Source organism: Nothoprocta perdicaria, unplaced genomic scaffold (genome assembly GCF_003342845.1).
Source record: "Nothoprocta perdicaria isolate Ctin4 unplaced genomic scaffold, notPer1 scaffold_103, whole genome shotgun sequence".
In the NCBI taxonomy this organism is placed as follows: domain Eukaryota; kingdom Metazoa; phylum Chordata; class Aves; order Tinamiformes; family Tinamidae; genus Nothoprocta; species Nothoprocta perdicaria.
Genome location: NW_020454128.1, coordinates 501,669 through 528,661, shown reverse-complemented (window position 1 = coordinate 528,661; position 26,993 = coordinate 501,669). Strand labels below are relative to the sequence as shown.

General features: G+C 51.5%; 2 protein-coding genes and 1 long non-coding RNA gene across 3 annotated transcripts; 2 read left to right on the top strand and 1 right to left on the bottom strand.

Annotated features, from left to right (window-relative positions):
* The first annotated feature begins 176 nt into the window (after positions 1 to 176).
* On the top strand, positions 177 to 8,352 carry LOC112950390 (V-type proton ATPase subunit B, brain isoform). The gene is made up of 14 exons (XM_026042909.1): positions 177 to 309; positions 2,439 to 2,494; positions 2,794 to 2,892; positions 3,253 to 3,346; positions 3,440 to 3,517; positions 4,035 to 4,174; positions 4,332 to 4,433; positions 4,784 to 4,881; positions 5,118 to 5,241; positions 5,597 to 5,747; positions 5,844 to 5,926; positions 6,020 to 6,124; positions 6,645 to 6,774; positions 6,871 to 8,352. Exons 1-14 carry the CDS (start codon positions 177 to 179, stop codon positions 7,011 to 7,013), a joined length of 1,536 nt encoding a protein of 511 aa, XP_025898694.1. The 3' UTR covers positions 7,014 to 8,352.
* Positions 8,353 to 15,003: 6,651 nt separating this feature from the next.
* LZTS1 (leucine zipper tumor suppressor 1) lies at positions 15,004 to 19,236 on the bottom strand. The gene is made up of 3 exons (XM_026042886.1): positions 18,882 to 19,236; positions 17,710 to 18,525; positions 15,004 to 17,117 (listed from the first exon to the last, which is right to left on the bottom strand). The coding sequence occupies exons 1-3, from the start codon at positions 19,230 to 19,232 to the stop codon at positions 16,437 to 16,439; spliced, it is 1,848 nt and encodes a 615-aa protein (XP_025898671.1). The 5' UTR covers positions 19,233 to 19,236; the 3' UTR covers positions 15,004 to 16,436.
* A 3,125-nt stretch (positions 19,237 to 22,361) lies between these two features.
* LOC112950514 lies at positions 22,362 to 25,791 on the top strand. Its single transcript, XR_003250033.1, has 2 exons — positions 22,362 to 22,426; positions 25,677 to 25,791. It is a non-coding gene; the product is annotated as an uncharacterized LOC112950514 (long non-coding RNA).
* The last annotated feature ends 1,202 nt before the right edge of the window (positions 25,792 to 26,993 follow it).

Below are 26,993 nucleotides of genomic sequence, written 5' to 3'. Positions count from 1 at the left end.
CTCCGCGCTCCGCTGCGTTTTTCCGCTTTTCCTCCCGTTTTGCCCCAATCCCCGCGCTCAGCACCGCGGACAGCTCCCTGCTCCCCCCGCCCGCGGGGCCGGCGCAGGGGGCGGGGCGAGAGGCGCCTATAACTGCGCGTGCGCGCGGCGCCCCCGCGGCGGCGAGGCGGCGCAAGATGGCGGCGGTGCGGGCGGTGCGCGGCCTGGTGAACGGCGCCGGGCCCGGCGGCGGCGGCGGCGGCGGCGGCGGCGGCGCCCGCGAGCAGGCGGCCGCCCTCACCCGCGACTACCTCTCCCAGCCGCGTCTCAGTGAGTGCCCGTGGGGAGCGGGCGGCTCCGCCAAGGCGGGCGGGCGGGGGTCCGGGCCTGGCGGCGAGGCCTGAGGCCGCGGGGATGGAGGCTCCCGGTGGGAACGACCGGGCCCGGGGCGGCCTCGAGGGCCCGGGGCGCTGCGGGGGGTGTTGCCCCGCTGTCCAGGCCCAACCGCGAGGCCCGCGCCCCCTTCCCGCCGCAGCCTCCTGCTGCTTTCCACCGATTTCCGCATGTCTCCCCCCAAAGCAGGGTCAAACCGCCCTGCGGAATGTGTGAAAATTAACCGAAACCTCTGCAGCCGGCGTGCCCAAAGCCCCACGCGCTTCAGGGGGGTTATTTTCACTAGATACACAGATAATCCGTATAGCGGCCTTATTCTATATAAAAACATATATTGGTTACGTTTTGGAGATGTTAACACATATATATTATTTTTCTGCTGGATAGAATAGCCCTTTTTGGTGTCCTTTGTGACAAACTTCCCTTTTTTGGCAGGATCTGGAAAATACTGTGAGTTGAGGGGGGTGGGGGGCAGTGCTTTTTGTTCCTTTAAGATGGTGTTGGGAAATCTGATGAAAAAGGGGAAATGAGAAATTTTGTAGCAGGTTTTCCCAACACAGTAAGAGGAAAGCTGAAGTAGTTTAAAAGTGCTTTTTTTTTCTTATTTTTCTAGCCGTTTTGATCTAGGTAGCAGTTACATGACTGACCATACCCATGCACGTAAATCATGTGATTTAAGTGATTTAAATCATTAAGATTTTCAAGGCAGATGTTCACGCAGCTCAATGTGACTTGCTACGGTCCTGAGCCCTTGCTTCCTATGGATACTGCTTATAGAAATTTATTGCAGTTTTCTGCTGGCTTCTCTCCCTGGTTGCTCATTTCTATTTATACCTATATATTTTTTTCCAAAACTGCCATTGCTCCCTAAATTCTGTAGGGGAGAGGAAGTATATTTTGGTTCTGATTTATCATAAAATTGGTTGATGTTAATGGAAATGGGGGTTTTGAGCCAGTGGCAGGCTGGCTTTGCAGTAGGAGTCAATGCTGTCTCTTGTCAAGGGACATGTAGTTATCCTCATGTGGAAAAATCTGGGAGGAAGCTCCTTGCTGTTGATTGAGGAAGAAATGCTCATGAGACAGTCACGGGATGAAATGGAGCGTTGCTCAGAATGAGGCTTTCCACTCCTTTTAGACAGTGGCCTGCAAACATGCTTGGGATCCTCTGTATGGCCTAAAGTCTTATCTAATTCTCACAGCACAAGTGAAGAGAGCAGACAAGTTTGTGCTTCCCCTTTAGACTGTTTTAGGGGTCTATAACATGTATTCTACAGCAGGGTTTTGATAAGCTTTGAAACGGAGAAGTTCCAACCTCTCACCAGCCATGTCTGCCAGTGACTCTTACTGAATGCCATGTATGTTTTTGGTTAGTGCATTTTGACATTTCTAGAGATTATATTGCAGCGGTTTAAAACTATTTTCTGAAGTGTAAATACCATATTGTTGACAGTCTAAATACTGTAGCATTGACACTATATGCTTGTCAAACTTGGGCATACTGTGAAGTATCTAAGCCAACTGATACCTTGTAACTTGATGTTGGTGCAATTTGTGATAACATCAGGAATACCTCTTTCCTCAGCTTTGCGGCGTGATCCAGAAAAGGTCCTGGTTTCTTTCCTGATCTGTAAATGGCTCCTCTTGTTCACTTCTCTCCCCAGGCATCGTTGAATAAATTTAAGTGAATCTGCAGTATAGTGCTAATGTTTGGGAGCTGCTGGTGCTTAAAAGCATAATGCCTCTAAGACAAACTGGCTGTAGCTCTTTGTGTACGAAAAGTCTCTGTATGTTGAATACAAATACCCATAACCACTTTCTTGGCCATGTGAGATATCACATGTCATCGCAAGTGCTTACCAGATAGCAGCCAAAATGCTGGCAACACAGTTCGGTATTTTATCCTCTTGTAGAGTTCATAGCAAGCACAGAAATGATGAAAGTCTGAGCCTAAAACTGGCAATAAGAGTGTAACTTCAAAACAGTCACTTCATGTAGGAAAACTCCTCTTTTCTGAGGAAGTACTTGACCTGTGTTTGTTTTTTTTTGTCTTTTTTCCTTTCTTTCAGCATATAAAACTGTATCAGGTGTCAACGGTCCCCTGGTAATCTTGGATCAAGTTAAGGTAAAGTTATTTTTAACAAATTGGGTGTTGAGGGAGACTTTCCGGGAAAGCTGTGACGGATTAAATCCCGGTATCATGAACCTCAGTCTCCTACCCTGGGCAAACTTTGCGTAATCTCTATGAAAATGTTTTTAACATGATTAAATTTTGGCTACTTTGGAGTGATTTTTTTTTTTCCTGATAATAAAACTATTAAAAAAATCTGGGCATTGCTATAGTGCTAGGCTTGCTCCAAACTGTAGTAATATTATTTCTTCTGGATTTTAATGTTTTCTGCTTTCTTTCATGTTCATTCTCAGTTTCCTAGGTATGCAGAGATTGTCCACCTGACTCTTCCTGATGGTACAAGGAGAAGCGGGCAGGTTCTAGAAGTCAGTGGCTCCAAAGCTGTAGTTCAGGTAAGAATAAAACAGGAGATGTTATATATGCTTCCTTCTAAGCAGCTGTGTCTTGACAATGTTAGCTTTTCTTATCTGAAGACCTTTACCCTGCTGGCAAAAGCAGAGACTTACAAGCAAAGATATCACGCCAGATCTTGTTGCTTGGTGCTGATGCACTTAGGGTTATGTCTAAATTAGGTTTTTATGTTTTGTAGTAGGGAGTTGTTTTTTAATGCATTTCAAAGTCCTGCTTGCAGAGGACTGTCCTGTTTTTTCCTTCCTGCTCAAGATGTGAGACACTGTTCTGCTGCATTTCTGTATTTGGTAAAGGACAATACTTATTCCATTTTCTTTGTTATTTCTTCTGGTATATTACAGGTATTTGAGGGAACTTCAGGTATTGATGCTAAGAAAACATCATGTGAGTTTACTGGGGATATTCTTCGAACTCCAGTCTCTGAGGATATGCTTGGTAAGTGCTCGCATCTTACTCTGCAAACTGAGCAGATGTATCACATGAATTTCACAGCAACTAACACTTTGATTTTATTGCTGTGTCTTGCAGGACGAGTATTTAATGGATCAGGAAAACCTATAGACAGAGGCCCTATTGTTTTAGCTGAGGATTATCTTGATATAATGGGTATGTTCTTAATCCATTAATCTTAATTCTGGTATGGAAGTAGATAAATCTTGTCTTTCTGATTTCTGAATGTTAAAATGGATTCAGTTTTGAACTGAAGGTTGAATGGTTGGGTAGAATTTTATTAAGGGTCATTTTGTTCTAAAGTACATATGTAGCATCAAACAAATGAAAGATGCTTGGAGTGATGATGAGGTAGCAGAAAATAACTTTGTTGGAATAATTGGAAGCTGTTCTTTGAAATATATGTAGACTATCTTAATCGTCCTTGAAAGACAAGAAACTAGTATCCTGATAAATTTTTCCTGAAAGCATTCTTGCTGTTTTAATGGACGTATAAACCCGAAGTATTGGGATCTGTAAAAGGTTTGGATTTGTCCAGGAGTGGGTAAAGATGTGTAAGCATGAAGCTGAGTCTTATAGCTTTAGACATGAGCTTTCAGATCAGAGCTAATTTGATCATGTTTTAAACTAGTACATGAAATAATCTAAATATCCTGTTTTAAAATTACAATAGGTCAACCAATCAATCCTCAATGTCGAATCTACCCAGAAGAAATGATTCAAACTGGCATTTCTGCTATAGATGGCATGAATAGTATTGCCAGGGGGCAGAAAATCCCCATATTCTCAGCGGCTGGTTTGCCCCATAATGAGGTTGGTACTCGAGCAAAGCTGTTTTCCAAATTGTTGAAGCAATTTACGTTTTTCTGGGGTAAAAGAGTGAGTTAAAATCTGGTCTAATAGCGTAAAATCTACAGAAAGACTAACCTGACTTTTTTTTTTTCTTCTTTTTTTCTTTTTCTCTCTCTAGATTGCAGCTCAGATATGTCGCCAAGCTGGCTTGGTGAAGAAATCCAAAGATGTGATGGACTACAGTGAGGAAAACTTTGCTATTGTGTTTGCTGCTATGGGTGTAAGTCACTATTACTGAAGGAAAATGTTACAGAAGACAATGTTAAATGTTACAGAAGACAACGCTGAGTGGTAGTTGAGCATTAATATTTTTGAAAGGTTTTTTGAGTAGGACTTAGGTATGATAAAATTGCTAAATAAACTGACTGACTGAAAAAATAGCAAATGGCCAGTAGTATGGTAGTAACATGAATGCAGTCTAGATCTCTAGAAATCATTCAGCAGATTGTACAGGAGTTTTTGTGAGAACTTTATATAAATTAATAATGAAGTATTTAGGTTTTAATATGATGCAAAAATACAGCATGCCAAAATCTGATCTTGAATTGGTATCTTAATATTGTGGTTTAGGTGAACATGGAAACTGCTCGATTCTTCAAATCAGACTTTGAGGAAAATGGGTCCATGGATAATGTGTGTCTGTTCCTGAATTTGGCTAATGATCCAACGTAAGTAGTTGTAACTGTATCAGTTGGGGAAAACAGAGGAAAAAAACTCAAATAAACGAATCTGAAGCCTCACTGCCAGTCATCATTTATGTTGACACTTTTCAGTAAAATGACATATGAAAAGCTGATGCTTTAATTAGTGCGTTTAGTGCGTTTCAGGGTGTTCTAAAGTATTTTCGGTTTCAAAGTGTTACCTAAAGTGCATGTCATGAGTGTGCCATGCCGTTCTGTTTCAGCATTGAACGCATTATCACACCTCGTCTAGCTCTAACAACAGCGGAGTTCTTGGCATATCAGTGTGAGAAGCATGTGCTGGTCATTTTGACAGATATGAGCTCCTATGCTGAAGCTCTGCGAGAGGTAGGCATTAACTCAAATTCTGGGTGCTGGCACAAGGGATTGGTAGTATAAAGTAGGAATGTGAATTTCTGCTCAGGCAGAAAGTATTCATTACAATGTTCTTAAACCACACAGCGAGGCTTTTAGCTGTTTATCAGTTGGTTAGAGTGCAGCAGTCCTTTTTTTTACTGGTATGGTATTTATAGTTATTTCTCTGCTTAAATTCAGCAGTTTCATGTTGTTATATTATTGATTTTGCCGGGATACTGGTCTTTATAACAGAGAAAAAGGTACCTTAACTCACCCCTCTGCATTAGAGGAGACTGTTGGTTTGTGTGATTGAGTTCCTGGAAACCTTTTTCTGGGTTGTCTGCAGGTTTCAGCAGCTAGAGAGGAAGTACCTGGCCGTCGGGGCTTCCCAGGTTACATGTACACCGATTTGGCCACTATCTATGAGCGTGCTGGGCGTGTGGAAGGCAGAAATGGTTCCATTACTCAGATTCCTATTCTTACCATGCCCAATGATGGTGAGTTATACTGTGTTGACTGTCTTAAAGCTGGTGCGCTGCTGCCAGAATGGATGGGAAAGGTCTGAAAACTGCTTAAAATGCTACTTTTCTCAGATATTACTCATCCCATCCCTGATTTGACTGGATACATCACTGAGGGACAAATTTATGTGGATAGACAGCTGCACAACAGACAGGTGTGTACCAGACTAGTTAGAGTATGTTTTAAGACCACTCCTGCACTTGTTGAAGTAATAATTCTGACCTTGTTGGATGTCTGTTTTTCATAGATCTACCCACCTATTAATGTCTTGCCCTCCTTGTCTCGACTGATGAAATCGGCTATTGGAGAGGGCATGACCAGGAAGGATCATGCAGATGTGTCCAACCAACTGGTATGCAGGAAGCCTCCTCTGAAAACTAGGGGCCTGTTATTTCAAATCTTTTGTTAAGCAGCCTGTAAAGAGCATGTCAGACAGTGGCAACTGGCAGCTTTAAAGCCTTTCCTCCGAGTGCTTAGTCAAGTGCCTCCGTTTGGGTTGGGTTGGAACAGACGTGCTAGATACACAGCAGCTCTGTACAGTGGGGCTCCCTTGCTGGGATTTGCAGCAGCATGATAAATGTGTGTTGTATGATGTAGAACACTTGAGTTTCTCCAGCAAATATGAAATAAACTGTTCTTTTTCTATATTAATTAAATGGAAGGTAATCTAGGCTTCCACATCTGTCACTGTATAATACTGTAATAAAGCTATGTGGTCAGCTGCAGTAGCCTTAGTCCCTTAAAGCAGTAAAGGATTGAAAAGGGACCTCAGGTGTTTGTTATTTGAAAAGGCCACCTTGCTTCCTTCTAAACTGAGGAAATATTTTAGTTGCTAAGGTAAAAGTACTGTTTTTCTGTTTCGTCCCTTCTAGTATGCCTGCTATGCCATTGGAAAGGATGTGCAGGCTATGAAGGCTGTAGTTGGTGAGGAAGCTCTTACCTCAGATGATCTTCTTTATCTGGAGTTTCTGCAGAAGTTTGAAAAGAACTTCATTGCTCAGGGTAAGTGTCCGTTTCAGGAACATCATAGCATTCCCCACAGCCTTGAAGACCTGCCCACTGGTGTGACTTTTTCCTCCCTTGTAATTCAATCTGTAGGTGCTTATGAAAATCGTACTGTTTACGAGACCTTGGACATTGGATGGCAGCTTTTGCGAATCTTCCCCAAGGAGATGTTGAAGAGAATTCCACAGACAACACTGGCCGAATTCTATCCTCGGGATTCGACTGCAAAGCACTAACTGCAGCTTCCTCACTAGCTTCTTGCTCTGTGAAATGCTGTTTGTTTTCTTTCTTCATGTGTTGGTGTTTACTTGTTGCCCTTGTAATTAAAACCAAGCATAGGTGACATTTGTGCCAGTGTTCCTATGTACACTGATACCAGTTTTTAAAATATCCCTTCTTCCAAAGCCTGGATCTTCAGGAAAATCTTTAGGCCAGCTCTTACAAATGTGCAATAGCTATTGTAAAGCTTGTTTTGTCTTTTTTCTGGAACTGGACCTTTTGTAGACATTTTAAAAGAATGTCTGAATTATCAGAAACCACAAATCCTTACTTTGAAACCAGGAACATGTGGTTTAAAGAACGTGAATGAGCAAATGACTTTCTTGTGCTTTATCATAATTATTTGCCATTCTGATGGTAGAATGGATGACACTTTGCTGTGCTGCTGTTGTGCTTGAAGACCAGGCTAATATGTGGAAAATGTGGTGCAACATATATCTGTGAAAAGTGCAAGTCTCTAATTTTGGCTAAATATGGCTTAAGTTTCATAAAGATATGCATGAAGTGAAGACACTAGTGAGCATACCAGTGCTTTTCCACTAGCCACAGGTATTTTCAGAGGTCACAGGCAGTGGGTTGCTGCCTGAGGGGAACATGTTAGGACTCAAATACCAAATGAGCTTTTAAATTGAAGTTTGCAAATGAAGTTTCCTACTTAGCATTTTATTCCTTGAATTCTAGACATGCCAGAGAGACAAAAGAGTGGCTAAAGCATTCCAAGGTCAGTAGTGTCCCAAGGGGCAAAGTGTAGATAATTTAAGGCTTCATGCTGCTATTGAAGGGGATTATATGTGATGTGACAAACTCTGAAACCTGACACAGTTGTACTGGTAGGAGGTCAGCTTCTACAATGTCTTATGTTAAATGAGACAACAGAAGAAAACTTAATGTGTAGATGGATATTTTGAATTCTGTTATAAAGCGTGCTCAAGGTGGCACTGGGTCCTGAATCGTGTTTGAAACTGCTGTGGATTGCACTCTAGACACAGATTTGGCTAGTCAGGAGAGCTCAGCATTCCCAACCACTTCCAACTTGGCTAGTCAGGTTTGTGTTGTATTTTCAACTTGGTTTAAATGGGGCTCAGAGCCCAGTGCTGGCAGGCTTTCTTGCTTTATTTTGTGTTTTTTTTTCCCCAGGTTTAATGTAGTTCAAGCTCTGGTTTAGCTAAACCAAAGCATGTTGCACTTCTCTTGACTTCTGTGCTTGTCTAGGAAGGTGCTAACAGCCTGCACTCTAGTGTAATAACTCCAGATTTCCCTGATGTTTCCCTATGTGCAGTTCTTTCTATACTTTGTTCAGTGTTTTCTGTAACTTGGATGCAATAGCAACTTTATTCCAGTGCATTCTGCCCTAAAGCTGTGTCAAGTCTATTTTTCTTGAGGTAGGGATCAGAGAGGTTGGAATTATTGGCATGAGAATACTTTAATGTAGAAAATATCTAAATAAATTAAATATGAAAGGTGTTGAATGAAATGGAAGCGTGTGTGATTCTGTGGTAAGAAACAGCCTTGGGTCATTCTGCAGTGTCTTGCTGCAGGAGAGGCTTAGAGGTCCTCTGCCCCTGGCATTCCAGTGGAAACTGAAATATTTCCAGGAAAATACTTCATAATCCAGTAAAAATATTTTTCTCGTTTTATTTCCATGTCTGGGGAGCGGGTCTCTGGGAACACCTGCACATTGCTGGAGTTGACAGCTTTCGAGAGCCAAGATTTGGGTGGACTTCAGTTTTAGGACTGGATGCTTTGTGCTGGTGAAGTGGGTGAGAGGAATGTGGCAGTTGCAGGTAAAGACATTACAGCAATGTTGGAGGGTAACGTGATAGCAGGGTTTCCACCTGAATCTCAATTGCTCCTTTGCTTAAGAGACTCCTTGAAAGTCAGCATAGGGGACGTGTTGACTTCACATTTTTCTGTACAATCACACTAAGAGTGAGTGGGACTGTAAGGCCTGTGCAGATTTATTCTAGTATTCTGCAAAGGCAGCCTGGGGCATGAGTCTAGTTAAATCACTGGTGTAAGTCCCTCCACGTGAATTAACTCTTTTGTTACAGCTGTTTCAGTGCTGGAGGCTGAAGGATTGCAGCGTGTGTCTGGTGAAGGTGACAGAGAACAGTGCAACAGTGAGATCCAGAATTCTCCTAGAGATACACCGGAGAACTGAGGTAAACCCAAACTTACCTTCCTTCCCTGGAACTTGCACACCAAAACAGTCTGCCTTTATTCACTCGATGAGGAAAAAACACTTTTCCTTTCTCTTATTTATTTTTTTTTAAAGAAATGTGTTTTTATTTCCCAAACTGCAGTGGCATTCTCTGTAAGCAAGGGTTTATTCTGACTCATTAAAAAACTGAGGCTGGTTCAGGCTTTCTGCCCAATTACACAGTATTCTGTGTTTAATAGAAGATGTTTCCTGTACAGAAGTTTAAGCCCTCCTTGAGGTAGGTGAAGAGACTCACTCACTTTTTAAAGAAAAACTAATTTAACTGTCCAGACTGGTCTTTTCCTGGAATTCACTGCAGTATCAGAATTGCAAGTCTCATTTTCTCAGTATTAATAATGGTTTGTGATTGTTCCAGAGAGCTTTTGAGGCAATTGAGTTCGTGCTGTGCAGAGTGGGGGACACATGCAGTATGCTCCCCTTCAAAATAACCTCCCTTCAAAAAAAACATTTGGAGCAAGCAGGCTGGAGTTCTGTTCCACTGACTCAGCTAGCTTAATACTGAAAGTGCTTTGATTTACATAGCTGAAAAAGTAGAATGAGGGCAACTGCTTGAAATGAGTATTTTGTGAGGTGTAAGTGGAAAAAGGGGATGGTTTTGAAAGGCAACCTGCTGTTGTAAGTTGGACTGTTGTGTCCAGCTTTTGAGCTGGCTTGTATAAGGTGAGTTTATCAGCACTCCCATTGCTTTCAAATCTTCTTGTCCCTACCTAAACAGCCTCAGCCTTTCTAAAACAGACAGCTGTGCTGAGGAACCGATTAAAAAAAAAAAAAAATCCTTGGAGACCTCTGGAATCCCAGAGTAGCTTTACAGTTTGGGGTGGGGAGGAAGGCCCCACTATTTTAGTTAATCCACTAAAATAACTTAATTGGCTGGTGGCAGCAGTCAGTGTTGCATAATACTTGTAAATAGTAGGACTTGGCTTAAGCACTGGAGCAAGAGAAGAAATTCTGAAGTCCAGCGCTGGTGGTGAAATATTGAGGTACCAAGAAAACAACTGAATTTTGGAAGTGCTGTCATGGGTGGTAAGTTCAGGGATGAAGTCTGAATGTCATCCTTGCTATTGGGCTGAATGCTCTGAGCCAGGCTCATCAGCAAAGCCTCAGCACCGTCAGCGTGGCTCATGGGAGCCAGAGGTTGGAACTGAGCTTAATAAATGTGGCTGCTCGTAGGAGGGACTGTGGCAGCCTGTGGTTTACCGGGGTGACAACAGCTGCTTTGTGCAGCGCCCAGGAGCCGCGCGGCCCGCGGGGAGCTGCGCTGCAGCCAGGCAGCCGCGCAGCGGCACTGCAGGCCAGCACGCGAGGGGACCGACCCGGCTGTCCCGCGTCACCCCCAAATCCGGCGTGCTGCTGCCTCCAGAAACACCGTTGTTTCAGATCCCCTGTCCCCAGAGCCTAACGTTGCCTATTAGCTGTTTACATGGCAGTTATCGCTTCAAAAGCTTCAATACCAGACCCACTCGGAGCAGTGCTGGGAGCAGTGAAGCTCCTCAGTTTGCTTGGATGCTGCTCGCTATAAATGAACTCAGTTTTAAATGGTGAGGAAAGGCTGGGTCTGGATCGTTTGGCATTACAGGGGAGAAGTTTTGTGCTGCTTACAAGCACAAAAATGGCTTATTGAGCCTCTTTGCTCCTTGTTGGGGGAAATATTGCCCTTACTTGCTTGAACCTGGTCTGCTGAGCTATGTGTGCCTGGCAGAGGCAGGCAGGTTGGTTTAACCCAACGTGTCTGGGCTTGAGGTGCTGAACAAACAGGCTAATACTTCCTTGCACGGAGACAGCAGGTACCAAACTCAATGGGACATGCTGATCTCACATCTGCTGCCTTAATGCATTTACATGCTGCTTTCGTAATTTTTTTTTTTTTCCCTGGTAATGCCTAATGAGGGCTGCCTGGGGGTCTTATCCCCCTTGGCCAGCTGATTTCAGCCGCTCCGGGCTCTGCGAAGCACACGGCAGCTGTCGGTTCATTTAGGGAAGGGAGGAGAGCAAACATAGGATGTGTCCCCCACCCCCGCTCTTCCCTGTGGATTTTCCGTTTGGATTGGCAGATGCAAGGCAGGGGCAGGGACTGGCGGGGAGAGCTTGTGTGCTGAGGCAAGTGGCTGCAGGGTATTTGCACATCAAAAGCAGCTCTGCCTGCTGCCCCTGTGGCTTGATTTAATTGCTCTTTCGCGGCCGTGGCTTGATTTAATTGCTCTTTCGAGGCAGCTCTGGTCTCTCTCTGCAGAGATTTGAGGTGTGATGCAGCCCCCCAAACGCACGCAGTCGCCCTGGTGCGTTAGGATGCAAATTGATTTTCCCCATCTCGAAGCTCATTTGTGTCGCTTGATTAGTGTAACAGCTCCCCTCCTGTTCGAGGTCTGTTAGCAGCAGGGCAGCTGCAGAAGGGGCTCAACGCAGAGCGAAGATGAAGCGGGACCCCCGGCCAGAGCATCAGCCCTATGGGTGCTGCTCTGTGGGTGCCACGTCACCTTAGGGAGCTGTGCCCCACGTTCTGCTCCTCGTGCTCCAGAGCCCTGCCAAGGACAGGCAAAGCTCTGTAATGCTGAGGACTGAATTTTTCCTGCCTGAAGCAGAGCGTGCCCTGAGCTCCACCTGCTTAGGGACACAGCTTCTCCTGCCCATTAGCTTCTTCATTAGCCTCTTCATGGGTTAATTTGGCAATTACAGATCTCTGCTCCCTCCAGCTCCTCCTGCTTTCTGCGTGGCCCCTGCTGCTTGTGCTGTTACTCGTTGTGCTGTTACTCGTTCCCTCCTCGAGTGGCCTCTCTAATTGCCCGTTAGCTCGTTACAGTGAGGCTGTCCCGAGAGCCCTTGAGCCCTCCTTGAGGGCCCTGCTCCAGGGCTGGCTCTTGTCCTGCGAGCCGCCTCCTCACATCTAACCAGGGGCAAGTGGGATGTTTGCCCCGAGCAAAAGCAATGAGCAGGTGAAGAGGGCTTTAAAAAGGGATTAAAAAGCCGCTGTGTTTTGGCGCAAAATGAGCGGATAGCCCCTAAGGGATGCGGTGCTCTGCTTGTGAGACCAGCACGGCCATGGTGAGTTCCCCTGCACTGCCGCCTCGTTGTGTCCCCCTATTTCGGCTGTTCCTGTCTCGGGGACGCTCCTTCTGCTACCTCAGGATAACAGGCAGACCAAGGGGCTTTCTTGTCCTTCCTTGTCCTCATCCGAACACCCGTGCAGCCTCGGGAAAAGCTGAGCAGGGCTCGGCCGAGCAGGTGGCTGCAGAAAAGCAGCCGAGTGGAGGTGACAGCCAGAGGTATTTTGTAACAGAAGGTGCGCTGAGAAAGAGAGAGAGATCTGGCACGTGGTTTTCTATCTCTTTCCTCCTCAGCAGCTTTCAAAGGCTCTAAAAATAAACCTCCCTCGTGCCTCAGGCAGCGTGAGCAGAGCCAAGACTTCCCTGGAAAGCGTCGGCAGGAGCAGGTACCCGCTGCTTGCTCCTCGCTGTGCGGGGGGAGCCGGGGCCCTGGGGGCTGGGATGGTTTGCAGGGATGCAGCGTTCCCCTTGGAGCGCTCCTCGTGTTCTCCACCCTGTTCCTCAGCTTTCTCCCTTGAACAGGGCAGCCTGGGAGCTGCCTCCATGTGCCGCTAGCAATGGATCGTGGCGAGAAAATTGTCCCGTTGCTTTTTTTTGGTGCTTGGAATACAAATTGCTTCACTTGTCCTTTCTTAGGCAGGTGCTGAAATCCCGATTGCCTCTCATTGGAGAGAAGGGTTTAGGAGCAGGGTGCAGGGGCCAGGCTGGAGCTGAGGGCTGTGAGGATGCTCCCACATCCGTGCAGTGCAAATGGGTGCTGGGCACCTCTGTGTTTGGCAGGGGGTGCTGCCTGTTTAACAGTCAAAGCAGGTCCCAAGCTTTTGTGAGGACGTTTCCGCTGTGGCGGCCCCTCCGTATCTGTTTTCCATGCTGCGCTCGGCTGTCGGGGCCGGGGGAACAGGGGGTGAAGAGGGGGGCCTGCGCTAACAAGGGCTCTGCGGAGCCGGGCGGCGCCGTGCCGCGAGCCAGGCCCGTTGCCTCCCTTTCTGCCACCCTCTCGGAGCCGCCGCGCTTGCCGGGCCTGGCTTAGCCCGGCTGCACGGCCGAGATAACGGGGCTGGGGAACCGCGTCCCCCCAGGGACCTTGGCTCATGGGCAGCGCAGGCGCGTGGGGCTGCTGCGCAGGGCAGCGACGGGAGGCCCAGGGCATGGAAGAGGCGTCCTGTTTTGGCTGCTTTTATGTGTTTTTGGGGTGTTTCCGCTGCTCGCGACCAGTGGCACTGTGCAGTGGCAGATGGCGACAGGCTGAGGGGGCCCCCGGGCCTCTGTGTGGGCCCCCCCCCGGGCCTCTGTGCGCAGCTGGCCCTGGGATGGGATAGATGGATGGAATGGCCTGGAGGGGCATCCTCAAAAGCAGAGGGAGGTGAATCGAGGGGTGCTTGAGGGGCAGCATCTGCCACAGGCCATGACCATGAGCAGAGGCTGAAAGAGCCAAAAACTGGGGTGTCCCAGGGCCCTGGCACTTGCGTTTAGGGCACAAGCCAAATGCAGAGACTCCTGGCTGCAGCCGCAGTCCCTGGGGAGGTGACGCCAGGGTCCTAGCTCCTTATAGCTCATACCGCTCCCAGAGCGCAAAGTAACTTTTAAAAAATTTATTTATATATAAAAACATAAAATTACCAGTAGTTTGCATGAGTCACCAGAAGTAACATCCAAAAAAACCTGCAGAAAAATAATGATATCCACGGGCTGAGCCCCGTGCTCGGCGGCGCGGGGCAGGGCAGCCGTCGCTCACACCAAGGAACGACACGTGTGCGGGGCGCACGGGCAAACACAGCGCGGTGCAAAGGCGGCGCGGTCGCGGCGCCGCTCGATCACGTCGTGCGGCGCTCGTCGGGGAGGATTCGTAGCCGGCGCTATGGGGAAGTCGCGCGGGGAGCCTCTGAGGGCGCCGGAGCCGAGGGCACCGGCTTCCCGGGCAAGGCGGGAACAGGAGCGGAAAGCCTGGGAAGGCTGATGCCCGTGAGGAGCTGTGGAAAAGGGGCAGGCAGGAAGAGCTCTGCTCCCTTCTGGGTCTCTGGCTTGTTGGGCACTTAGAGCTTCCAGTGACTGTGTGTGAGCACAGGACAGGGAGCGGGTATAAAACCACTCGGGGCAGGTCTATGGCTTGGATGATGCAGAAAATCCCTTCTGGCCTCTCAAGGCAGAGCTGACTTGATGCAGCTTCTCCCTGGGGTGCTGGAGAGCTGTTTGCCTCCAAAAAGCAGCAGGTTTTGGTCCTCTAAAAGTAGCCGGTTTTGGCAAAGACTGAGGCTGCTTCCCCACCCTGTGGCTTGCAGGAAAAGGGACCGGAACAAACCTGCCCTGGAGCCGCGGGGCCGGAAACTGTGTGGGAGCCGATGGCTCTGGGCTGCTGCTGCCTGGCTAGGGATGCGCGGCCAGGAATTGCCCGTGGAGCGGGGCACAGAAGGCACAGAGTGTTTTCCAGGTTGGCCAAGCCGCGAGGCGCCGGGAAGGGGCTGCTCCAGGGTCTCCGGCCAGTGCAGACCCCGCTGGGACAGCCGCTGCTTTTTCTTCCCTTGCCCATGCCTGGAGACCGTTTAGAAGAGTGAGGGCAGAAAGCAGCAAGGGGGATTTTCTCTTCCGGGCTCCCGTCATCAGCGGTGACGGGAGCCCGTGGGCGGAATGGCACGGGAGGAAGCACGGCCGGCAGTTTGATGGGCGAGTGTGTGGGAGGGAGGCATGGCACGGACGGGTGCGCATGCGGGGCTGCTTTTGGGGCCAAAAAAAATGATTTCCCTCTTGATTTTTCCAGGGCTGCCCGCAATCTCTGCTAATCCTTAAATCTAGTTAGCAGCTGAAGAATAGGGAGGTAAAGTCCTCCTGAGCCAGGAGGCCGTGGATATACAGTGTGGTGCATGGCCTGGCCACTATATATATAATATATGTATATGTGGTGCCTGGCCTGGCAGGAGGGAAGTGCTGGTAGGTGGTGGGTGCGGGATGGGAAGCCTGCTCCGTGGGCTGGGATCGCTAGTGCAAGGCAGTTCCGGCACGGCCGATTTGCAGGAAGGAGGCAGGAACCTGCTGGCAGGAGTGACTGTTGTGCTTAACTGAAAGGAGCAGAGCCTACGATTTTGGTTGCTGCACTCGGAAAAGATGAGGAGAGATGGAAAGTGATCAATTGGGGGTTTTCTAAGAGAAAAAAACTGCTGATTTGTGGCTGCTTACATTCCTGCTGCTCAACTTCATGAGGCTGAAAGGAGTTTGTTTCCCAAGAGGCACCTTTTTGAAACCCCGGCCTCTTTTAAGGTATCTTGGGGTGATCTCTTAATAGTCACTTGTCCTTTTAGAAGATGGTGCTTTCCAGTGGTTTGCACTGGGAGGAAAAATGATGAGTCAACCTTATAAATCTAAGGTTGCTCCCTCTCCATAGTCTTGGGTTAGTGTGTGTGCACGTGGGGTAATTCCTGAGGCACTCTAGGACAGTGGAAGGGATGAAGAAGCAGAGCGGGATGTTTTGCCTGGTCAGTGGCATGGTACGAATCCTCTTGCTCCTTACGGGCTGGTTCCTTGGCTACAACTGTTCTCTGGAAGTCAAAATCAGCTGGAGAAAGAGCAATAAGTGGCAGAGCAGCTTGGTGTTTTCTCCGGGCTGTGGGCCAGGGACCAGTGGTGGAAGCGTGGTGTTGGTTATGTCTTCTTGAACAAGGTAGGAGGAGCTGTGGCCAGAGCTGTGCTACTCATAGGCCCTCTCTGAACCAGCGTTCATCGCTCTGGAATTCATCCCGTGGGGAGAGTTCACCCTAGGGCGTTTTGCATCATCTCCTAACCTGATAGGATTTTGGTTTTGCTCAAGTCCTGTTCCCTTATTGCCCTTGTCTCTGGCTTCTCAATCCTTACAAACAAGCAGAAGGCATCTGCTGAGGAGGCACTGGACACGAGGGGCAGGTGCTGGGCACGTCACCATTGGCACGAATTGCTTGTTCACCTCTGGAACACGACAGGCAGCGTAGGGCACCGCCATGGCGCAACACGGGGAAGGCAGAAGGGCTCACCAGCTCAGCTAATAAACACATCTGAACTGTACAGGGGGCACCCAGCTCGGGCTGAGCTGCAAGGAAGGGCTTCACGCCTGGAGGAGCCCTCCGTCCGCGAGGAGGAGAGGGGAGCCCGCCTCAGATCTCGGTGGCGATGATGTCTTCATAGGGCACATCGGCACCGGGTATGTCCAGCGCGATGGGCTCCTTGCCATCCTCCCCCGAGGCGAGCTGCTGGAGCATCTTCTCCAGGTTCTGGTTCCTCTTGTACATGTGCAGGTAGCTCTGCTGCAGCTGCTTCTGGTAGTGAATCACCTTCTCCTTTTCTTCCTTCCACGTCTGCCGCTCGTGCTCGAAGCCGGACGTCATCTGCTCGTTGTTGTCCCGCTCAGCCTTCAGCTCTGCCTTGAGCCTCTCCACCTCTCCCTGCAGGACCTGCACATTGTCCACCATGCCCAGGGCCGGGCTGGCGGCAGACGTGGCCCTGTCCCAGCCCTCCTTCAGCTGCTCCTTGAGGATGGAGAGCTCCGTTCGGAGGTCCACGATCTCTTGCTCCAGCAGGTTAACCTTCTCTCTCAGGAGTTCGGACTCATTCTTCTTGCGCTGAAGCTCATTTTCACACACCTCCAACTCCATGGCCTTGGTGTGCAGAGAGTCCTCCAGGTCCCGAGTTTTCATCTCCAGCCCTTCCATCTTAGCCCTCACCTCCTTCAGTTGAGCTTTCAGGCCAAGGATCTCCGCGGTCTTGGTGTTGAGCTCAGTCTGGGATTCCTTCAGCTGCTGCTTCAAGAGGGAAATTTCACCGGACTTCTGGCACACCTGCAGGGAGGGACACAGCGCCCGCGGTTAGGGCTGAAACACACCACCGTGCGCAGGCAGCGGCAAAACCCGCCGCGCAGCCCCGTCGAGCCGGGCGAGCACAGCCAGGCCTCGGGGCTGCACGGAGCCTGGCTGGGAAAACGGCTCTGGCTGCAGCTTTTTTTTTTTGCGGCAGTAAAGGCAGCTTTACTGCTCCTTTGCAGCAGCCGGCACACGAGGCTGGAAATGGTATTTAATGACTGGCTTTTTTCCTCTCTGCAGCAGTTGTTTCCTTACGATGGGAGGTGCTGAGCTGAGCGGTAGCGAGCCGCGGGCTAGTGGCAGCTCGGAGGCCCCGCGTGCCGGCTGAGCTCCCGTGGCTCGCACCGCTCCGTGCTCCGCAGCCGGTGCGCGGTGCTGCGCGCCCTGCTCACGCTGCGCCCGCTGCAGCCGCACAAATGCAGCCGCACAAATGCAGCCGCACAAATGCAGCCGGGCTGTAGGGCTTTACGCAGGGCTCGCGCTGCTGCCCCGTTCCACGCAGGAACCCTTTGCAAGTGCTGGTGTTCGCAGCCGCTGAGACTGCGCTCTGGCGTGCTCGGTTGCCGCTTACCTCCCACTGAGTCTCCTCCAGTGCCGGAGCAAAACTAGTCTTCTCCTTCTCATAGGACCGCAGCTTGGTCTCCAGCAGGTTTTGCTCTTTCATGAGGTTTTCCAGCTCCTCGCGGAGCTGCTTCTTCTCCTGCTGCAGCTGGAACACCTGGAGGTGAAGGACTTGCTGCGTCCGCTGGGTTTTCTGTGAGGTCTGCTTTAGCTTGCTGCTGCATTTCTGCTTGAGGCCCTCCAGCTCTTCCTTGCAACGCCTCTGCTTCTCTTCATAAACCTGGCAGGAGGTGACTTCTTTCTCCTCAAAGCTGGACTGAAGCTCCTGCAGCTCTCCCTCCCTCTCTAGCAGCATTTGTTCCAGCTCCTGGATGGTGGACTCGTCTGTGGAGATGGGCGAGCGGATGCAAGTGGTCTTCTCTGAGGCATGGTGTGCTTTGCCAGGGTTGATGATCTTGTTGCCCCCGTCAGAGAAGGACATGGCCTTCAGGCTCATCATGTTGCTGTCTTGGATGACCGCGCACTGCGTGATGTTGTGGGCTGAGCCCCCAAAGCGGCTGGCGGGTCCCGTGGGGGTGACCAGCGGGTCCAGCTGGTAGCTGCTGCTGGTGCTGTGGGTCGGGAGGCTGGACATGGAGTTCCTGCCGGAGTCGGAGAGCCCCCCGGAGCACAAGGCTGGCTTGAGCTCTTGCTCCTTGGCCTTGTCCGGCGCGAGCAGCTGCTGGGAGATGTGGCTGCCGTCCTCCGGGGAGGAGTGCAGGATGGCGCTGGAGCGGGGCAGCACCGGCTTGAAGGCTGTCGGCCTCGCAGCACTCTTCTCTGCACTCTGGGGACGAGAGAGCAGCCAGTGAGCACCAAAGACCCGCGCCGCTTAGACTGCCCGAATCCGAACACGCGTGGCTGGAACCGCAAGTGTGGGGACTACATTGTCGGCCCAAAGCCCAAAGGGAATGGTGGCGGGATCCCTCGGCACCTCCCCGCTGCCCGTCTTCTCCCGCTTCCCTGGCACCAGCCCTTGTCTTGGAGCCTCCTCCCGCGGCAGAGGCCGGGATAGTCCTGGCAGTGGGATCTGCGCCCCCGCCACGACAAGGGGCGTCGTGGTGGACCTCGGCCCCAAGCAGTCCCTGCGGGCCAGGGAGATGTGGGCCCCGCGGGTGTGCGGCACGTGCCTCCCCTACTAACCAGTTCCAGCGGATTTGGGAAGGACATCAGTTTCTGAGGGGTGGGCGTCCCGAAGTCCAAGCTGCTCGACCCGGCCTGGCCGCCCGGCTCCCCACTAGCGAGCGCCGTGTAGTCCGCCCGCTGTGAGCCGGGCGTTTTCTGGCTGACCTTGATGTAAAAGAAGTCCTCATTCCTGCTGCTCTTGGAGCCGGACTTGTGGCCGGAGTCGTGCGAGAAGCCGAAGCGGAGCAGCCCGTCCGAGTACCTGTTGAGCTTCTTCAGGTGGGCCGACTTGCGCAGGCGGCACTGGGAGGCTCGGCAGTGCTTGCCGTGGAAGCCGTGGCCGGAGATGAGGCTGCTGACGCTCCCCATGCCGCTGCTGGCGCGGCGGCGGCTGCGCTCATAGCAGAGCCCTCCTGGCGCCGGGAGCCGCGGGCCTGCGGGGCAGAGAGCGCGGGATCAGGGAAAGGCCCTTTGGGGTGCAGGGCGGCAGGCAGGCAGCGCGGGGGAGCACCGGCTTCTCCGGCGCCTCCGTGGCACTGTTCCCAGCATTGCCGCTCCGTGGGGAAGGCACCTTGAGCCCAAAGCGCCCTTGGGTGCATCTTGGTGCATGCACGAGGGAGGGCAGGTAGGGTTGCATGACTCCCGAGGAACCTGAGCTGTTGCCTTAATTAAAAATAAGGATGGGAGGAACATTTTGGGGTTTTTTGAGTGTGTTTGAGTGCTGAACAGGGAGTAGGCACAAATTCCAGCAAGTGCCTGTGCTCCTGCCGTGCCCGTGGCTCTGGCTGTCACACTGTCAGCTGCCTCAGCCTCTCCTGCACCACCCTGTCCTTGCCCGACTTCGCTCCAGTCTTCATTGCTGCTCTTAACCCCCCTGGAAAGGGAGGCTGCGGGGCTTAATTGCGCTTAATGGCTGTGCAGCACTTCGGGAGACATGAAAAGGCATAAAGCATGTGCTAAGGACTGTGATTATGGCTCAGAGGTATGTGGTGCTCTCTGTTAATTCTCTGCTTAGCGGGGCGTAGGGGAAGGCAGCCCAGCTCTTCACGGGCACCCCGTGGCAGGGTTATAATGGAGATGCCCCTTCCATCCAGATAATTAAGGGGTGAGGTGGGGAGAAGGGGGAAGAGCTGCTGGGAGGCAGAAATTGGAGCATACTCAAAAAGGAGCTAAATCCAGATTGCACAGGAAGATGAGAGAGAAAGGGGAATTGTTCGGCGGCTGAGTCACTTTCGGAGCGTGAATAATCGGAAACATCTCTGCTCTCTGCTGCTTGCAAAACAGCTAGAAAAGCTCCCATTCTGCAGGGCCCCAGCTCTCCTCCTCGCATGCGCGCTGTTATCTCCAGTATCTCTGATATCTCTGTTATCTCCAACAGAGCATGGAGGGATGCGCAGGGGCAAAAAAGCTCTTGTCAGGATGGGGAAGGGAAGGGATGGGCAGGAGCAGGGAGCTGGAGGAAGCCCCTGGCTCCGCCGCAGCCTGGCCCCCTTTGCAGTGCGCTGCCCTCCGCGTTTCACCGGTCCAGCTCAGACACAGCCCCTTTCAGACCCGCTCCGGAGGGCTTTGCCCGACACTGCTCAAATGCACCCTGCAAAGGTTCTTTTCTCTTTGCCCCGAGGCCCTTTGATTAAGTGTCAAAGAAAAGTCAGAATATTGACTTCAATCCCTCAATCCATTCGGCTTCATTCCTTTTCACAGGAGAAGGGAGGAAGAGCTGCAGAGAGCCAGATCACGGGCACCACTGGCGGCCCCACGCTTGCGAGCACGTGCCCGCGAAAGAAAGGCAGCGTCATGGAATAAAAGCTGCCAAGCTTCGACATGTGAGAGCAGGAGCGAGGAAAGCAGGTATTATAGTTACATGCCTCGGGAAGCTTCGTCCTTAAAACAGGTAGTGGCCACGAGCAGATGCGGCTTGGAAGAGCCAGACCCTGTGGCAGGGGGTGGGGATGTGGCCAGGGCAGCAGCCAGGCCCTTTATCCAGATGCTCCCGGGGTTCCTTGGGTGCTGCAGAAGCTGGGAGAAAGGCAGGCGGGAGCAAGCTGGGCCTCTGCAGCCTCCTGGCAGGAGGCGTTGGGATGAGCCCCAGCCCTCCCGCGCACGCCTCCGAGGGTTGGGTTCCGCCTTTGCATTTCTTCTTCCTCCTCTGGATTTCCAAAGGAGCGTTCTGGAAGTCGCGGGGGAGTTGGCACTGGCTGCGCAGCAAGGGCAGAAGGGGAAGGGCTCTGAAGGCAGCCAGGCTGCCGGCAGGTCGGGGCCAAGAAAGCAAACCAGGCACTGGGGAGCGAGTGGAGGGCTCGGGCTTGTGCTGCCCTTTCAGGGCATCTCCAAACAGAGCGGCTGACTTGTCTCCCTCCCCTTGTACCAGGCCCATTGCTGCAGGCATCTCTGGCCCAAAGCCCTTCCAAAGGTTCCGTTTTCCACGCAATTTCCATTCCCTCTGCTCCTGGCTGTGCCTGGTTCTTGGTGTTCAATGCGATTACTCCAAAGCGTGATTTGCCCTGTCACTCACCAATTACCAAGGACAGAAAGCCAGAAAAGACACACGCCTCTCCCTCCTGCTCTGCCGCCTCTGCGGAATTAGCCCCTCAATTGCTCCTTTGTAGGAGCCAGTGGCAGAGAGGGGAACGAGGGCAGCCGCAGGGCCCCAACCTGCACGTGCTGCAGTGCGGGACGTGCTGGGGGGCGAGGGACGGCACTGGGACGTGGTGCTTGGAGGCAGGGAGCTGTGGAGCCCTGGATTAAATAGCCCTGAAAAAAATCCCACGAGGTGGAGGGGTAACCGCCACCCATGGGGTTTGCTCTTTGGGGCTATTTGGAGCACGCACAGCACCTAACAGCAGCACCCCTTGCTTTCAGGTGGATTACACACGATGCAAGAGAAAAAGCTGCAGCCTAAGGGCGGGATGGGCCCCTCGCTGGTGCTGAGAGGCCCAGGGATCCTGCAGGAATCATGCAGTTTGGGGCAGTTTGCCAATAAACGCCCATGCAGACATGCCTGGACCTGGAGGATCAGGTAGGAAAGCACAGACGGTCCCACTCTTGCAGAAGCAGGGGAGAAAAAAAAAATGAATGGCATCCCACATTCCTTTCCAAAATCCAATCATGCCTATCCAGCAATTACATGCAGGCGAGACAACTTGCTCCCCGTCACCTCCTTTCCGAATGAGTTGCAGGAATTTAATCTTATCTCCTGCAGCACAGTTTCTTTGAAGCCTTGCCCTAAAATGCATCACCTTTTCTTTGCAAAGTTGCACGGGCATTTTGCTTTCTCCAGACAGAGCACCTTAGCAAAAAGTCTTCATTTCTGTCCAGGCTTCATAGTGTTACTCCCTCCCTGCTGATCCTGTTCTTCCTCCTTGGTATGTGACAGCTTCCCTCTCCTCTGCACTCTCTTGCCTACTCTTTTTCCTCCTTACTTTATTGTTCATCCTTTCTGTACAGATGCACCCACACATTTGGGTGTTTGTTGGGAGATGCACAGATAATACAGAAGCAGTACCAGCTGCCAAGAGCCTGGATCCAGGACAAGTCTCCTTCCTGTTTCTGTAGATCACTGTCAGGTGAGGTGCCCATGTTCTGTTCAATGATTTGGGTCTCTGAGACGCTAAAAAAAGGCAGTTTCAGAGTGAAAATGTGGTGTTTCCATGGTAAATAGCCATGCCTATCCTACCCAGAGGTTTTAATGAAGACATAGCCTGACCTAAAGCTTGGATCACAGCGATCCCACAAGCACCCAAGCTGTCTTTGGGGTTGGAAATGAAACCCAGGAGTAGTTGGTGCTGGTTTCTGGAAGAACTTGGCCCCCACATCCTCCACCCTGGCAAACCTTGGCCCAGGGAGCCTGAGTGACCCTGGCTCTGTGTGCACAGGCTCTCTGCTCAGATTCACAGGCTCATCGCGCTCGTCCTGCACCCAGCTGGACATGAGCTCTTAGAAACCTGCTCGTTTCAGTCTCCTAAAAAAAATAGCAGCAAATAGGTCTGGAGAGCCCCATCAGCGGGGCCGACCCCACCGCCTGCCTGAAACCCTCACCCTTATTACACTAAGGAGAATGAATCCAAAGGGCGCCCAGGCAGGCGCCGTGCTCTCCTCGTGGTGCGCAGTTGTGGCGCAGCGCCGGCCAAGGGCCCCTTACAAGGCTTTCATTCACTCCAATTCATTGTCCCCCGTTCATTCATTGACATTCATGGGGATCGTTTTGATGGGAGGCAGTGGCTGAGCTGAGCGCAGGCTTCACAAAGCGCGCACCATGTGTTCTGCCCTGATTCCCCATTAGTGGAGGGGGACCCTCCAGCTGAAGAATAACCAGCCTCAATTACATGTTGCGGCCACTCTAATAGCCCAGGAGTCCATCACACTTAATGTTATTTCAATGAACACTAAGAGAATTCACACCCCCTGGCTGAGGCTTGTTAGCAGAGCCAGGCCTGGCTTTGGCGCTGATTTTGGTGGGCTTAATGCCAGGGCAGCAGCAGCAGATTGTGCTGTGTCTCTGCCCGTGTCCCCGGCAGCTGGGCTCTTACGGGATGCCCAGTGTTACTACCGCAGGCTCTGGAGAGGAAGATGAACTTCTCAGGCAGGAAGAAAAGTCAAGAAAAGGGAATCTCCATCAGTTTGGAAAGCTGTCCCCAGCATAGAGCACTGTCTTTTAGCACCAAGCTTGGGCTGTAGAACTCATCAGCTGCTTAAAGAGCCCTCCTGGAAAAGCCAGAAGCCGCTGCTGAATGTGGTATCAGCTTTAGGAAGCGCCTTGAGGAAGCTGCACACACGTGCACCCCGTTCTTGCAAGGTACCCTGCGATTCGGACACCGGCCTTAGCCTGGCCGCAGATTATCCCCGAGGGACTGCATCCAGCATCTGGCGTCCTTGGAAGCAGGGACTGCGAGGCTGCCTGCTGGCGACAGTAGGGCCATAATTCAGCAGGGACACATCCTGCAGCTTCTCAAAGGTTTGCACGGGAATGTGCTGCATAAGCCCTCTGATAAAAAAGAAAGCAAGTGGCTTTAATGGGAGAGCAGGGTAAAACTGTCAGGGCGATGATAGAGCTGGCACTGAGGCTGTCGGATTAAGTCATGTTTGGGGAAGCCAGTGCTACAGCAAGAGGAATGCCTCAAATTAACGATGAATCACATTGGCAGGGTGAGTTTGAGAGGATCTCAGCTCCGCACCCGCTGCACTGAGCTGGTGTCTCTGCCATGCGATCCCTCCGTGGGGCTCCCTCCGTGGGGCTCCCCTGCGCAGGGCCTTGCTCCTGCAGCGGGAGGACCGGCCTCGAGGGCTGCACAGTCTCTAGGAGGCCGGTGGCAGTCACCAAAGTCTCGTCCCTCCAGATGCCTGCACTTCTGCAGCGCCTTGTGCTTTCTCACCAGCAAATGCTTACTGGACACTTAGCCTGAGCACAGACTAATAACACAGGCAAATACGTGAGGCTAGAGAAAGTGGGGTATTGTTCTCCCTGTTTCCCTAGCCTGAGAGGCACTTAGAAATGAGACAAACCAGGAATGCTTGGGGCTGGTGACTAAAAAGCCCTAGCCTTGGCTAGCAGGCATTTGTTTCCAGGAAAAAAGGGGGGAAAAAAAAAAGTGTTTGCCTTGGCAGCCTGCAAGGAGTTTGGCATCTGTTAAAGCCCTCCAGAAAGTCATGAGATGAGCAGAGGGACCTGTTTGGATAGGGCTGGCCTGGGGGCTGTGTAATTGATTTTCAGGGAAGCAGCAGCTGAGCCCCAGCGAAGAGGTGGATGAGCAGGAAAGCCAGGTCCTTGACATGCCCATGGCACAGGCGGCTCTGGGTGGCCTGTGCTGGCCACGTGTCCGGGGGTAACTGGAGAAGCAGACGGTCCTGCCCTTGCCTGTGTAGAGTGAAAGCACTGCTTGCACTGACCTCCAAGGGACAGCGCTGCTTGCAGAGCCAATATGTGTTTCTGCATGCAGAATGGAGTGATTTTCAGTGCTGAAATGCCTCTGCTCTCTCCAGCACAGCCGCAGTTATTACTAAAGAGCTCCCCATGTGCATGCATCCTTACAGCAGCGTTAGCAGGAGCTCAGCTCCCGCAGTCCCAGGGCCGTCCCTGCACCTTGCAGGTGGGGACACCAGGTCCTTCTGACCTCAAAGAGGGTGGCAATGTGTTCTGGAGAGTGCTCAGCCCCATGCAGCACACATGCTAGATGCAAACATAGCCGTGGCCAGGGAGTGTAGGAACATCCTCGACCGCTCTTGCAGCCTGATCCTCTACTTGACCTGTTGTGACCAAACCATCTTGATCTACAGCCTTCTTTATATTCCTTAAGACACACATTTCTGCAAATAACCCTGTCTTACCCGTGGCATCCCTAGCTACCCAATTCTCAGTTCAGAGCCCAAAAGCTTTCTTGCCCCATCTTCAGCGCCGCCTACAAAGCTTAGGGTTACAAGGCACTAAGTGACATTTTAATGGTGGGGAAACCTTTCCCAACCTTCCCCGAGCACGTGTGAAGCAATTCCACCTGTGTCCCCGAGACCTGCCCAGGCCAGCTCACAGCTTCAATCCCGCTTTGGCTGGGAGCTCACAGCATGTGGATTTTGGAGCTCGTTGCTGACTCAACGCCTTAGCACTCTGCCCACACAAGTCATATCAGTCATGCTCCCGATACAAAGGAAATGCCTGTATGAGCCAGAGTTAAATATTCCTGGGGTAGAGAGAAAGATCTTTTCAGCTTATTTAATTCCTAAGAGCATCTGGCCTTTCCCACTAATGAGCAACTAATGGTGCAACTAAAGCTGTGCTAATTGGAGACTCAGAAATCTTCTGCTCCTTGCTTTTGTCCTTGGCAGGTTTGCTGACTCTTTGGGGATCTGGAAGGCACCTCTGAATTGCAACAAGAGCTCACGATCCCCTCTGCCACCGGAGAAGAGCCACGAGCTCCCGAGTGCAGCGAATTCCCAGTCCTTCTGAACCTGGCACAACTGCCCAGAGCGGAACAGCCAGGCTGGTGCCAAGTGCCCTCCGCTCTGTGCCGCTGGCCACCTGCCCCTGGTAGCAATCCCACCTTTACCAGACGCCTGCAGGACTCATCTCTTGACAGGGCGAGTTTCTGGGAGAGGGTTTTGCAGCTGTGTGGTGCCGAAGAGCTGGCGCTCCGCTCCTTTCCAGCAAGGCCTTCGCAGGGACATCGGCGGCTGCTGCCTGTCCCGGGAAGGCTGGCATGGGCGGTGACCTCTTCTCTCAGGGGATGGTGAAGGAACCTCACATCTCCAGCACAGGAAAGCTATTTTGGGGCCTGGGACAGGCCAGGACTGGCAGCTGGTGCCCAGGTGGGCGACAGCTGAGCGGGGCTTACGCTTCAGATCCGCGAGGCCCCTTTTCATGCATCTATTTGTGACCTTACAAAACACAATCTGCCAGGGTGTGAGCACGCAGGGGGCATCCAGGAAAGAGGATTGCAAGGGGCTGGCTTGCCCGAGGCACTTGGCAGCTCAGCCCTCTGCATACCTCCTCGCAGGTTCCCCCAGACCATGGTTTGCCCTTTGATCCTGCTGTAGAGGAGAGCTGCACTCATGGCAATTTGGATAGTTTTATTAACACCTGTAGCTGCCGTAAATGGCCAAGCCAACAAGGCTTGCACCCCGTGCACCTCCAGGGCCAGTCTGCTGAGCAGAGTGAAGGATTTGCCTCTTCAGTTAAATATAGCATGAGCCTCATGTAGCTGGAGGTGACAATCCATTGTAAATCCATTTCCTCCCAGCTTTCTATTGCACCGTCATCCATGGGGCTTTTTCTCCCTTCTTCTACCCAGCCACCGACAGCGAACACAGCAGTGAAGGGCAGGGAACTGATTTCAGACCAGGTCATGACAAGATGGTTGCACCAAGGGTTTCTTCCACACACCAGTCCTTGCTCACTGCCAGGAAATACCTGCTCTAAGGTTTCATTTCCCACTGTAAAATTCTCCCCCAAATATACAGAGAAGCAGCCTCTTCACAAACGGGGAAAATTTAGAAGTGGAGCTGCGGGCTGCCATGGAGACAGGGCTCTGTTTGCAACCTCCCTGTCTCACGTTGTCTCTCCCCCTCTCCCAAGCAGCTGAAAAGCAGCCGGGAGCCGCTGAGCCTGAGCCCCGGCTCCATCACCTCCAACACTGCCAGGTGGGT